Source organism: Chelon labrosus (genome assembly GCF_963514085.1).
Source record: "Chelon labrosus genome assembly, chromosome: 23".
Taxonomy (NCBI): Eukaryota; Metazoa; Chordata; class Actinopteri; order Mugiliformes; family Mugilidae; genus Chelon; species Chelon labrosus.
In genome coordinates this window covers 6,737,178-6,749,258 of record NC_140356.1, presented here as the reverse complement: position 1 = coordinate 6,749,258, position 12,081 = coordinate 6,737,178, and the positions used below count along the sequence as shown (strand labels likewise).

Below are 12,081 nucleotides of genomic sequence, written 5' to 3'. Positions count from 1 at the left end.
TCAGAGGTCTGGCGTTTGAGCTCCCCCTGGAAGTCCTCCACCACCTATTTGTTGGTGCTTGTGCTGACTGGAGAAAACGTTGTCAAGAAATGCAAAGAACACGCTCGCATGATACACACACTCACACACTAGATAGAAATTTATAGGTTCCTCCTCTTATTGGTGTGACTTTTTTTTTTTTTTTTTTTTTTTTTAAAACCCCAGCATATGTCACAAAAATAATTAGCAGGATAATTAGCAGCATTGAATTTTAGTTCTGTAATTTGGTCATAATTGTGTGCAGCAACTCATACATTTGTAATTAATACAGAATTATCAAATTTTGTTTTATCTCCTTTTGTTTTAAAAGTTGGGTGAACCTGTGGAACCTTCTATGTGATGAAACTCTTTCATTATATGGGTTTGTGCTGGACAAGCTTCTTTGCTCCAAGGGCTCAGTGGTTTTCATTCATGTTAACTGAATGGTTTAACTGGGAAGGCTAGAAATAAACTATTTCCTTTAGCTTCACTGCCTTGAGATCAATGCGTGTCAATAAACTGTGACAAATGATTTTGGAAACTTTCATGCATGGATCTCAAGTTCTGAACTGATGACCAGTTCATCTTTATCGAGCTTACTCCTCTGTCATTTACTAACATGTTCAACCACCTTTCATGTGCATAACGATGTGTTCTACTCTTTTTTTTTTTTTTTTTTTTTTTTGGCTTGTTTCTTCATTTTTGTGGGGCAATTGAATATTGTGATCCAGCAGATCAAGTGTTTTTCTGAACTATTCTTTCCTCTTTTCCTCCTTTCACATGGCTCAGGAGTCAGGATGAGCTCTTTGTAATGCTGTAAGTGTGTGGAGAGGAGGGACGTGTACATCACATGGGACATGATTGTGGATTTCTTTTCTCTGTACAAAGAAAAACTAAGAAATGCATGCAAAAGGCCTGTATTTGTCAAGTAGGAGTGCAAGTCAAAAGCCACTTGCAACCTTGCACTGCCTCTCATAAGGACTGTAAGGTGATTTGAAGCAACACTCCTACTGTTGACAGATTTCAGGCCAAAATTGTCTGTTGCCTTTGCCAAATCATTGCTCTAATCCAACTGCTATTAACATCTGCTGACAGCTTTTTAATTGTGCTGATGAAGATGATGCAAAGACGTTTTGTGCTTTTTCCATGCTGTTTAAAACCATTGGTGAAATGCGTATACCTGGAGCCATCTTTAGATTTCAGCTAAGCAGTATTTAATTAACTGCCTTGCATCCATTAAACAAGTTACCACAAATGACCCACTGAATTTTTCAAGACACTGTCCTGTAATGACTTAAATCATATCACTAATCATTTGTGGTAACTTAACTCTCCTGCTTATCTGGTTAATATTTTTTTCTCATTCTCCATCCGTGCCTCATGTGTCATTAATTGGCTCTTCCCGTGGTAACTATGTATTCTCTCTCCTTCAGTCCAAGCCCTTCATCCAGCCCTACATCTGCAGATCCAGGCACAGCGCAGTCTCTGTCCCATAGCCTGACGAGCTCACGGGCAACGGCAGCAGCAGTAGCCAGAGGAAGCAGAGGGCTCTGGCTTTGGTTGGCCATGGTGGTGGTACTAGCAGGTACTTGTTGTTGTTGTTGTTATAAGGCTTGAGGTTTTCATTAGTCAACACAAGGGATAGTTACATCCCTTCATTTCGTATGCATAGGTCTCCTGGCGCTGCTGGCCAGCCTGGTGATGCAGCCAGCAGTAGATGCAGCCCCCGTGGGAACCGGGGACTCCTGGATGACCATCCAGCAGCTGCTGTGGCCCTACACAGGACTCCGGCACAATGGACAGCCCCCCGTCTAGGTTCTAGTCCTGGAGGTGGATGGTGCTACCACCCATCGGTCCTCTGCAGAGATTTTCTGTGCCCTGGGGTGGTGATGAAAAAAGAACACTGTACCACTCCTGAGTGGAGGCTGTTGGGATGTTTACCGGTGCCTGAAGATTCCTAAAACAAGACTTGCACAGGCCAGGCCTGAGGGGATAGTTAACCCTTTGGAGGATGTGTATGCATAACGTCACGTTTGCTAAATGAGTTAATCAGTGTGTGTATGCATGTGTCTGTGTTTCTGAGAGGAAGCAGTTAGAGGTGTTGCAGCCTATGTCCTTCCCAGTGGGCTGCTTAACATCCATGACAGTTTATGGTTAGTGCTGCTGATTACGTTGGGCCCAACACAGTCTGTCATATCAGCCCTCAGAGCTGGCGCAACATTGACTAATCATGTCACCGGTGTATAGTAATCATAGTCCTGATGGGTCTTTCAGTAGTACATTCAAACTGTGCCACATAGCTTTTTAAACACATTTCATGTATCTGGTCATACAGGGAAAACTGTCAGCCTTTTTAATGGAATTTTACATTTATTTCCTCATTGGTTGCAGAGGACATTTTATAACTTTTAAGTCTGTTAACACTGGTAATAAAACTTTTATTTGAAGTGTTTTAAAGTGTTTATAAAATCTATATTTATGAGTTTGTTAGATTTGAGTGGGAAGATGTGAATATTGGTTTATTTTTTGTTAAGTTATAATTCTGCATTGTTACAGTCTTAACACCAAAGTTTTTTTCCTTTGTTCTTGCTGTGGTTGTCACCGTTTTCAACTTCATACACTTTTGTATGTTCCAAAGAAGATGCGTGGATATTTGCACAAATAAAGTAGCCAATTCTAAATGAGAAGATGTGCGTTCTTACATGCATGTACATTTCAGGTTGGAGTCTTCAAAATGTCTTTAATTAGGACTGAACTGTTTTTACATTGCATCTATGAATACATCAGAGGTCTGGTGGCACAGAGCAGACTCTGTACTGTGTCCACAAACAGATAATGGGATTTTCTGGTCCTTTCTACCCCCTCAGGGCTCATGTTGTCCTGGAGCATGTGGATGAAGGTGGAGTGAAATTCACTGCCAGGAGAGTGGTCTGCAGAAAAAGCTTCGCTGTTTTCTGTGATCTCCAGTTTTTGACTCCTCTGAGCACCCAGCAGGTACAGACTCCAGGAGCTCTTGGGCACAGGGGTGGCGCCAAGGTGCTCACACGCCTGGCAGAAGAGTAGGAAGAACAACAGAGACATTCAAAGTAGTTTTAGTTTTTTTTTTTTTTTTTTATGTCAGGTCTGTGTTTTCCTGATCTTCTAGAGAGAACAGGTATTCAACAACAAAATGTTACTCTTTTAGCTCATATCTCTGCCTGGCCAGGACTGTAGATATGTTAATGTCAAGCCTACTTCTGTTAAAACTACCCACGTGGCACAGTAACCTTCCAGGTGTGGTGCAGCCTTTACTGCCACTCTGACAACCCCCTTACTGTTACCGTGCCACCACGGAAGTGGTTAGAGTAAACCTCCACAGTGTGTGCAGGAGAAGATTTATGTCTGCATACACCAAAAGATGAAGGCAACAGCTAGAATACCACTGCAGGCCATCACGCAGTAAGAACATCAATAAAGCTGCATCTATGCGTGAGTGACAATACCTGCATGACCACACGTTCAGCTCCACATTTAGCGTTCCACTTGCTCCACGAGAAGGCACACGCAGAGGCGAAGAGGGCCATCTGTTCATAGGCAGCATGTTCTGTCAGTGGGTCCTGGAGAAGATGGAAGACAAACAGTGCACAAGTAAACACAGTCAATCAGAAGTATGGAATAGATTCTGTAGAATGAACTAGTGGACAAGTTATAAATATATAATCTGTTCACAAGTACATTCAGTATTGTTGGTTTTCACAGTAGCATTACTTCTAAGTACTGATATTGCTGACGGAACTAAAGCCGTTATCAGGACAAAATTCCCCTCATACTCCAAACCAGTCTTCTAGCCATCATGATTTGACCTTTGTCACTCAGAATATTTGTCTTGCTGCCTAATATTTATCACCCTTTTATGGCTGCCACGGTAACAAGACAATCTGTGTTATTCACTTTACATGTGACTTAGTGTGCTCAGATATTTAAAATAACTGTTCAAATGTTGTGCAGTCTGCTACCAGCCTAAATAAAAAAAAAACATGTTATCTAACATAACATTAGACTTGACCTGGATAACCAAACAAAGCCAGAACCTTGTTGTTCTTCTGTTCAAACACTGAACAAGTAAAAGACTCAGACCTTGCCATAGCTGCTGACGTATTTGTCCGCGTACTCATTCACAAAGATGTTGATCCCTGCGTTCAGCATGGCTCTCTGTAAGGAGGGGCCACTCATCCACTTCCCCAAGAGGTGAGAGAGACCTCTCTCTTGCTCTGACTGCAGCATACACCGATCATCCTATTATTCAAATAGACAAACATGTTACCAGTCAGGCTGCATCTTCTGGTTCGCTCTGGTCTCTCCCCAGTCTCTTACCTGAATAGTGATGCTGAGGTCGATGAGCGCCCCGTTCACGGTGAAAAGAGCAGAGTCCTGGCTCAGCGGCCGGAGCTCCCACCTCTGGAAGGGAAGGTTGGCGTGAGTTTGCTGCATCAGCACGCAGGGCTGGAAGGCGTCCATCTTGAAGGAGACCCTGGCTTCAGCCTCCTCATAAGAGACGTCGGTGATACCATCCATCCTCCACTGCTTATCTGTAGGAGAAACCAGTTTCAGATTTAGAGGCTTACTGTTTTAATGTGTTATGTTTGACAGCAGGCGGCACAGTGGTGTAGTGGTTAACACCGACGAGAAAGTTCTGGCTTTAGACCCGCCATCTGGGGCCTTTCTGTGTGGAGTTTGAATGTTCTGCATGTGCCTCCCACAGCCCAAATACGGGCTTCTTAGTTTAACTGGTGATTCTAAATTGTCTGTAGGTGTGCATGTGAGTGTGAATGGTTGTCTGTCTTTCTGTGTTAGCCCTGCGATGGACTGGCGACCTGTCCAGGGTGTACCCGCGTCTCGGCCAGTGACAGCTGATATATGCTCCCTCCAGACTCTAGAGGTTAGAATGAACGCATGTTTGACAGCATTATATAAAGTGTGTGTAACCTGCAGCATCCCAGCGAGCCACTTGAGGAGCTTCCAAGAAGACAACAGAGTCAGGCAGTGTCACAGACACCCCAACAGGGGGACAGACCAGGTCCTCATCACCGTCTAAGTTAGACTTCTCTGTGGGGTAGTGGAACACCTGTAGCCCTGTGTCCAACAGCTAGAAAAAGAAGGCATAGAGGAGAGTTGTGTGATTTGCTTTACCCGCTGGTGCTGATATAAGCAATAAATAAATAAATACTGAATCTATTTTCTCTTCACCTGTTGGATTTCCCAACCATTGATCTGATGAGCTTGAGGAGGGAGGTGAAACACATCACAGAAGAAGACCCCACCCAGAGGTATGTACTGCCTTAAATCTACCACCTGAGGGCCGACGTTCGTTGGTGTAAGCTGCACTGGGGGGCAGATCAGGTCTCCCTCAGCTGAGGAGAGAAAAAACCTTTTGATTGTAAAATTAGGAGTATATTTATTTTTTTTGACATAAACAAGCCTTAACGTGAGATTACTCCCTTTCCAAGAATGCAGGACAACCTACAGTAGCCACTAAAAACACAAAAAGCACTCTTAAGAGTCAGTGTTTGTATTGTCTGTTCTGGGCTACTGTAGAAAGATAATATGCCAGATTCAATGGAAGAGGATCGGCTTCCTCTGTCGAAACCAAGGGTTCATTCTAAGCTAACAAAAATATATGTATATATTATTCTGAATTTGTTACACACTAATGAAAACTTGTGTGAATTCCTTTTCTGACGATATATATCCAGGTAGATTTACAGTAGTTGTCATATAGTACTGTCAAGCTGGGCATCTTACCGTCAAGTGTGTCCATCTGTGTCTGTATCTGGCTCCCTTGGTCCTCTGAAGGCTGTGGGCTGCTTTTCCTCGACTGTAGACTGACTGCACTCTGTGAGTTAATGCATACAGTAGAAAGAGTGACAATATTGCACTGAATGCAGGAACCCAGACCAGGAGCCAATTCTTCAATCCTACCTTCCTTCCTTCTGACCCTTGGATGGACTGCACGTCCTCATCCGTTTTCTGCGGCTGTGCCTCACCGTCTTCTTCCTTCTTTTCTTGTGTCTCCTCCTGCTCAGGTAAGTCCTCCAGAACTTCATCACCCCCTGCTAGGGATCTGAGACCGAAAACACAAATTAGAGTACAAAGACTGTAAAATTCTAAAAGTTGTGTTAGCAGTAGTAAGAAAACGCTCTCAGACCTGCAGCTTGGCGTGTTTATTCTCAGGTGGGTCATCCTAGCCAGCAGAGACAGGTGGTCATAGCGTGTGTGGAGAATCCGCACAGCGATGTTGCTCACAGCCAGCTGCTTGGGAAGCTCAAAGCCCAGGCCTGTCTCCTCAAAGTTCAACCCTTTAAACCTGGATGGAAGAGAAAAACACTACCTTGAGCATTTCTAAGTGGTGTGATTTTTGGGTCAAATGGCAGCAATGCACACAAACCTTGGATTCTTCTTGAGGTTGGCCCAGAGACACAGCGTAATCTTGTCATCTTTGATCACGGTCTGCATGTTGCCCGTCTCGGTGTCGATGTTTGCGCTGGCTTTCTGTAACCAGGACCACACATCACACACACACACCCACTCAAAAAACACACAAGCACTGCACATCTTTTGATCTTTATGGCTGCAAAGTGGTTTACAACATGTAAACACAAGTATAGTTGTGTCTCTTGTACCTTAAGGATCTCCTCAGTGGTGAGGTGGTGTTTAGAGTGGATTAGCTCCTGCAAGTTTATGAGAGATTCCTGGTACTTCTGGCCCTCTTGCGGATCGACAACGTCCCTAAGAAGGCCATCCAGCTCTTCGACCAACTACAATAAAAAACATCTTTGCTCTTAGATTTTTGTTACATACCTTCCTCGTTCATAGTCCTAGTTTTACCATATTTTAACAGGTCTCTCCTATAGACGCAATGGTGTTATATGTTTTCACTGACTCTCACTTGGACATATTAATATACACATATATTTATAACATTCACACCTGTAGGGCGAGGTCACATTGCTTGAGCACTAGTGTGATGTTGACCTCTGGGTCGTCTCTCCACAAGCTGATATATGTGTTGATATCCTGCTGTACTGCTGGGTCTGGCACGCCATCGCAACGCATGTATCTCTCCCACTGGACACAAAGCATACCAGAAACAGTTGTTTTTTTTGTTTTTTTATTTACACTTATGATCATTTTCCCATGCAGGTGTTTACTTGAGTTTGACTAAAACTGTATTGCATAATAATCATTACTGCCTTGTTGTCCCAGGAAGAAGTAACTATACATGTGTGAGACACCCGGGCTTTAGCTGTTAACACTAACAAATGCAGGAACACACACCTTGGCTGTCGTCATAGTTTCCCTTTTCCATTTGTTTACTGCAGTATGATTCTCCTCCAGTAGATGGCGCAGTTCGTTCAGCTCATCCTCTCTGCGCTCTTGGTCCTGTCAGCAAGAGACACCCATGAACACGGCAAACACAGCATGCACATGAGCAAAACAACAGTGAACTTCACTGAGTACAGTATGTACACTTTGGTTTTTAATCATCATGGTTTATCGTATGGCATTCCACTCAGAAAGTATTAAAAACAATGGTTCTGGTGGACTCGAGACAAAGACGTACCGACGCCATCTCCCCAATCTAAATGTGCAAAATGCTGTGGATAGAATGTAGCCCGAATGGAGGGGTTTGTGGAGTATTGTTGATGCACTGCAAGGCCTTCGCAGGTTTATACAGTAGTTGTCATTGCAAAATATGCCAAAGGGTAGCCATCTGGGGCCCCTTTTGTCATTTTTATCAAGGGGCCCCAGACAATTACTTGGTTTGACTGTCCTGACTATAAACACCTGGTCAACCCTGGTGAAACTCATACAAACTCAAATGAAGGACAAGGGGTTAACGACCCTAGTGCTGTTATCAACAACAGGTTAAACAAACTCAGTTGCTGCGTCTACATGTACACTAGTGTTCCACTAATAATCAGAATGATAGCCCAATCAGAATAAGTGGCTAATGTAGCCGCCCCGATCAGAACAGACCGACCTGATCAGAAGGTATTTTCAATCGGAATGAGAAGGTAAACTTCTGATAATTGGTCTGCCTTGACCTTGGTCTATCTTGGCCATATTTTTCTGTTGGTATGAATTCTATTGTATATTAAGTTTGGAAAAAAATGTCTTTTTTTCCTTCTGTTATATTCCAGTAAATTATCATTTTTATCATATCATTTGATATACCGTCCATGTAAACGGTGACATTGGAATCTCTGATCAGAATGATTTCAATTGGGTTGAAGAAATATTGTTCATGTAAATGTAGACTATGACTGTAACCCATGAGAGGTTCAGAAGCATGGAACTCACACCAGTTTGTTTAGAAGTTAAATAGCCTTTTGGTTGAGAGTGGAAACGTCTTCAAGAAGTTCAGCTGTCTTGTTTTAAATATCATGACCTGGATGACTGAGAGTCTTCAGTCATTCTGCTGGGACTTACCTTTAGCTCTAGCCTTTCTACCTCCTTCTCCTTTCTCTCCCTTTCCAGTCTCTCCTGTTCTTCTCTTTCTGCCCGCAGCTGGGCTTCTTCTACAAAGCAAAAAGTGTATTCAAACCATTTCAGCACATATAAAAAAACAATGACCTGTTTTATTCCTAAACTATGACTCAGAAGCTCGAAACAGATTAAGTATACCCCACATTAACCTCCTACATTACTCAATCGCCGGCATTTCCATTTAAGTTTGCCCCAGTTTAGATTTAAGTGAGGCAGATATCTTGATTACCTTCCTCTCGCAGCCGCCTCTCTTCGTCCTCTTGCTCCTGCTTCGCCTTTTGAGCCTTAGTCAGCTTACCCTTTTTTTTGGAGGACTTCAACCCATCAAAACATCACAAGCGAGTGTTAACAGTGACAACTCAATCTGTTGTTACTTGGAAAATTCATTCATTGCTAAGGAAATGGTGGGCCTGTACGCTCCTCTACGGTAGAGGCAATTATAGTAACGGATCCTATGTCGTTTGCTTTTCTGCATCCTGTAGCTTTCCTATCTGTATGCTCAAGTATAATTACAATGGAGAGAAAGTGCTGACTGTCTTTTGCTCATACCTTTTCTTTCTTGGGTGGCTATCACTCACAGACAGAGAAAACACAGACAGAAGGACAAATAATTACATGCTTTGAAAGATAAGAAAATAGACACTGAAGAAAAAAAAAGAGCATTAAAAGTTCCTCCTAGTAACTCGATAGCTTAACAAGCTAGCTGCAGGTTTGTATCAACTATTATCCTGTAATATACAAAGGAACCTTATATCTTGTGCTTTAAAACTATTATATGTAATTAACTTAAACCCCTGTTCTTTAAACTGTTGGACATGATAAGATTTAAGACGGTTTATTGGAAGAAAATAGTAAAAACGCACCATGTTGAAGCTTACAAGAACTTTCAAGCGTCCCGGTAACCATAGAAACCCTCGCGCATGCGTACATTTTTGTTTTGGTTTGCGACACCACGAAGCGGCATACGGCAGCGTGTAGACGTGCGATATGCCCTGTATTCAAGGGAAGGACGAAGTGAAAAGGGGACTTCACTTCTCTGCATTGCGTCCCGAGTGAACCTTCACATACAAAACACTTGTAAATATGAACACACTTTTTATTTTAGTTGTTTGTAGAATCTGTGATAAATATATGAGGTTACATGCTAACTCTCAAGCTAGGTATTTAGCCGTAGCTAGCTGACGTTATTTGTGTTGTTGTCTGCTCCCTCCTGTTTCCCTCAGAAGTGTGAAAGGTACCTTCGATTCTGACATGGCCAACCCTTTAAGGGGTGAGGTTATGAAACTGTACAAAAATGTAAGTTTGAAAATAAAAATAAAAACACGCACAAAGTTCTTTAGAAGCCTTGTACGTGCTGCAATGATTTTAATGTGTCTCTCCTTTGTAATAAGCTGCTGTACCTTGGCCGTGAGTACCCCAAGGGATCTGCTTATTTCAGAGAGCGCCTGAAGTCCGCCTTCATGAAAAACAAAGATGTGACGGACCCCGAGAAGATCAGACAGCTGGTGGCCCGGGGAGACTTTGTCATCAAGGAGCTGGAGGCTCTGTATTTCCTCAGGAAATATCGGGCGATGAAGAAGAGATACTATGAACCCGACAAATAATAACACACTGATGCCTTCCTGAAGTGAATCACATGTGTCTACAGTATTAAAGTGATCAGGTCAGTCCTTCCAGTTGACACCCACTGGGTCCAATATGCACTGCAGAGATCTTTTTATAAAACAAAAACCTGAAAGGGAAACTTCATCTCCAAGTTAAAAAAATGCGGTGATGATAATTTATTAATAGTTACAGAATCTGCTTAGTATTTTTATATAAACGGTGTACTTTAATACTGTTGTTTTAAATTCCAAATGCTAATTTCGTAGGTTTTCTCCCCGGACAGTTAGGTTAAACCCGGTTTGGCCCACAGATCATCTGCTCAGTTAATCCAGTGTCTGCTTTAAACTGGTCAGATAGTGATTCTCAATCAGAGCTGACACAGAAGCAGACAGCCTCATCAGACGGACTGAATCATGTACAATGAAATGTCTTGAGTTATGAAATGTATTTCACTGTATATATTTGTAAATACATGGTCATATATCTTGAAAGGTGAATGTACATGACTGTGATATTTTTTTTTCAAACAGTGGCATCCTGTGCCATAATAAATACTATAAAAATAAACCTGCAGAATCAGGATGTTTGCTTATTAACTTCACACTCGTCATTTTAAGAGTCAAACATGCACATCTTCTTGCCGTTACTCTTCTGTTCTGTGGTAGATTTCTTCTGATGTGTGCATCTGGATGTTAAGTGAGTGGCTTTGGTTTAGGTTCTAGAGCAGGTTATGCACTGATCACAGGGTTGGCAGTCCGATCATAGGCCCGTCCACATGCTGAAGTGAACTTAGGTAAGACGCTGAACCTGATATTGCTCCAGATGCGCCTTGCATGGGATTTCTACTGCCATCGGTGAGTGTGTGTGTGCGGATGGAAAGGTAGTACTTATATAAGTACAGACTATTTCCTTGTTTCAGCCTCCAGTGCAGGTGCATGAGGTGAACAAAGAGTATTCATTGTCCTGGTTACAGAACTCCAACCACACACATTAGATACCAATTATCCAGACTGTAAAACTATGCAGAGTCATTTAGAAGTAGAGGAAAGCCCGTCTTAATAAAAATGTCAGAACAATCATACAGTATTTCTGTCTGTATTTGGAAATAAATGTTCGAATGACTTCAGTGTAACTAATTTTTGTTCAAAAAACAAAGACATGCCGCATAAATTTCTTACTGTAATTCTGTTTTATTGTTTTAGGTGTGCAGCACATAATTGTGAGCATAGCTCTGGTTTTGTCATAAATCCGGAAATCCGCATTCTAAAAGAATATTAAGTTACAGGAAACGAATGAAACCAGCAGTGGAGGGATAACTTGACTATCAGTATAAAAGGAAGTGGACTGTCACCTTACCTCACATAGCTTGGACAGCAATGTGACAAATGACGAGAAGTGTAAGTGTGCGTGATGTCTTGTTTTTATTAAGTTACGGGGCCAAACTCTTGCTGGATACTATTATGGGGGCAGGACACAGAGTTTTGAGCATTAAAGGTGTTAAGACTCAGTTTGCAATGAGGTTACAGTTATGATTAGAATAAGGATTAGGGCTGGACACCTACTTGAGGTGTCTGTGAAGGTTCTCAGTCATCCAGGTCATGGTATATCCAATAAAGGTTCAAAAAAGGCAACTGGACTTGTAGAGTTTTATGAGAAGACGTTTCACCACTCATCCGAGTAGCTTCTTCAGTTCTAGGGGACTGGTGGGGAGTCTGAGGTTTACTTGGAGGTGGTTCGTGTTAGGAGCTGGGGAACGCAACATGTGAATGGAAAATCCTTCCTGAGATAGAAGAATGAGTGTGTGTGCATGTGAGTGTGTTTCCTCAGCATTCCGGACATGTACATGAAACCAGTGTGCAGAGGCAAGGCACCCATTTCACACACACACAAAATACGTTAATTATCTAGAACATACTGTAACACCTTGTTCTG

The 12,081-nt window shown here is 42.4% G+C and overlaps 3 protein-coding genes across 8 annotated transcripts in view; 2 read left to right on the top strand and 1 right to left on the bottom strand.

Moving 5' to 3' along the window:
* The window catches only part of lrmp (lymphoid-restricted membrane protein), a gene marked incomplete at its 3' end in the record, with an annotated part of 31,250 nt that extends 29,417 nt beyond the window's left edge, over positions 1-1,833 (top strand). For all 6 annotated transcript variants that reach the window (XM_084573469.1, XM_084573472.1, XM_084573467.1 and 3 more), the window contains 2 exons: positions 1,452-1,603; positions 1,691-1,833. In XM_084573469.1, coding sequence (XP_084429595.1) covers positions 1,452-1,603; positions 1,691-1,833 — 295 coding nt within the window. The remainder of the gene's footprint in view (positions 1-1,451; positions 1,604-1,690) is intronic.
* A 924-nt stretch (positions 1,834-2,757) lies between these two features.
* dnai7 (dynein axonemal intermediate chain 7) lies at positions 2,758-9,797 on the bottom strand (the record flags this gene model as incomplete). Its single annotated transcript, XM_084573864.1, has 18 exons — positions 2,758-3,066; positions 3,501-3,614; positions 4,135-4,293; positions 4,372-4,586; positions 4,984-5,143; positions 5,245-5,408; positions 5,800-5,890; positions 5,977-6,118; positions 6,203-6,361; positions 6,443-6,546; positions 6,678-6,812; positions 6,985-7,122; positions 7,333-7,437; positions 8,488-8,576; positions 8,774-8,858; positions 9,094-9,111; positions 9,408-9,536; positions 9,783-9,797. The coding sequence occupies 18 exons, from the start codon at positions 9,795-9,797 to the stop codon at positions 2,791-2,793; spliced, it is 2,298 nt and encodes a 765-aa protein (XP_084429990.1). The 3' UTR covers positions 2,758-2,790.
* lyrm5a (LYR motif containing 5a) lies at positions 9,246-10,725 on the top strand. The gene is made up of 3 exons (XM_084573476.1): positions 9,246-9,621; positions 9,768-9,840; positions 9,936-10,725. The coding sequence occupies exons 2-3, from the start codon at positions 9,796-9,798 to the stop codon at positions 10,146-10,148; spliced, it is 258 nt and encodes an 85-aa protein (XP_084429602.1). The 5' UTR covers positions 9,246-9,621; positions 9,768-9,795; the 3' UTR covers positions 10,149-10,725.
* The last annotated feature ends 1,356 nt before the right edge of the window (positions 10,726-12,081 follow it).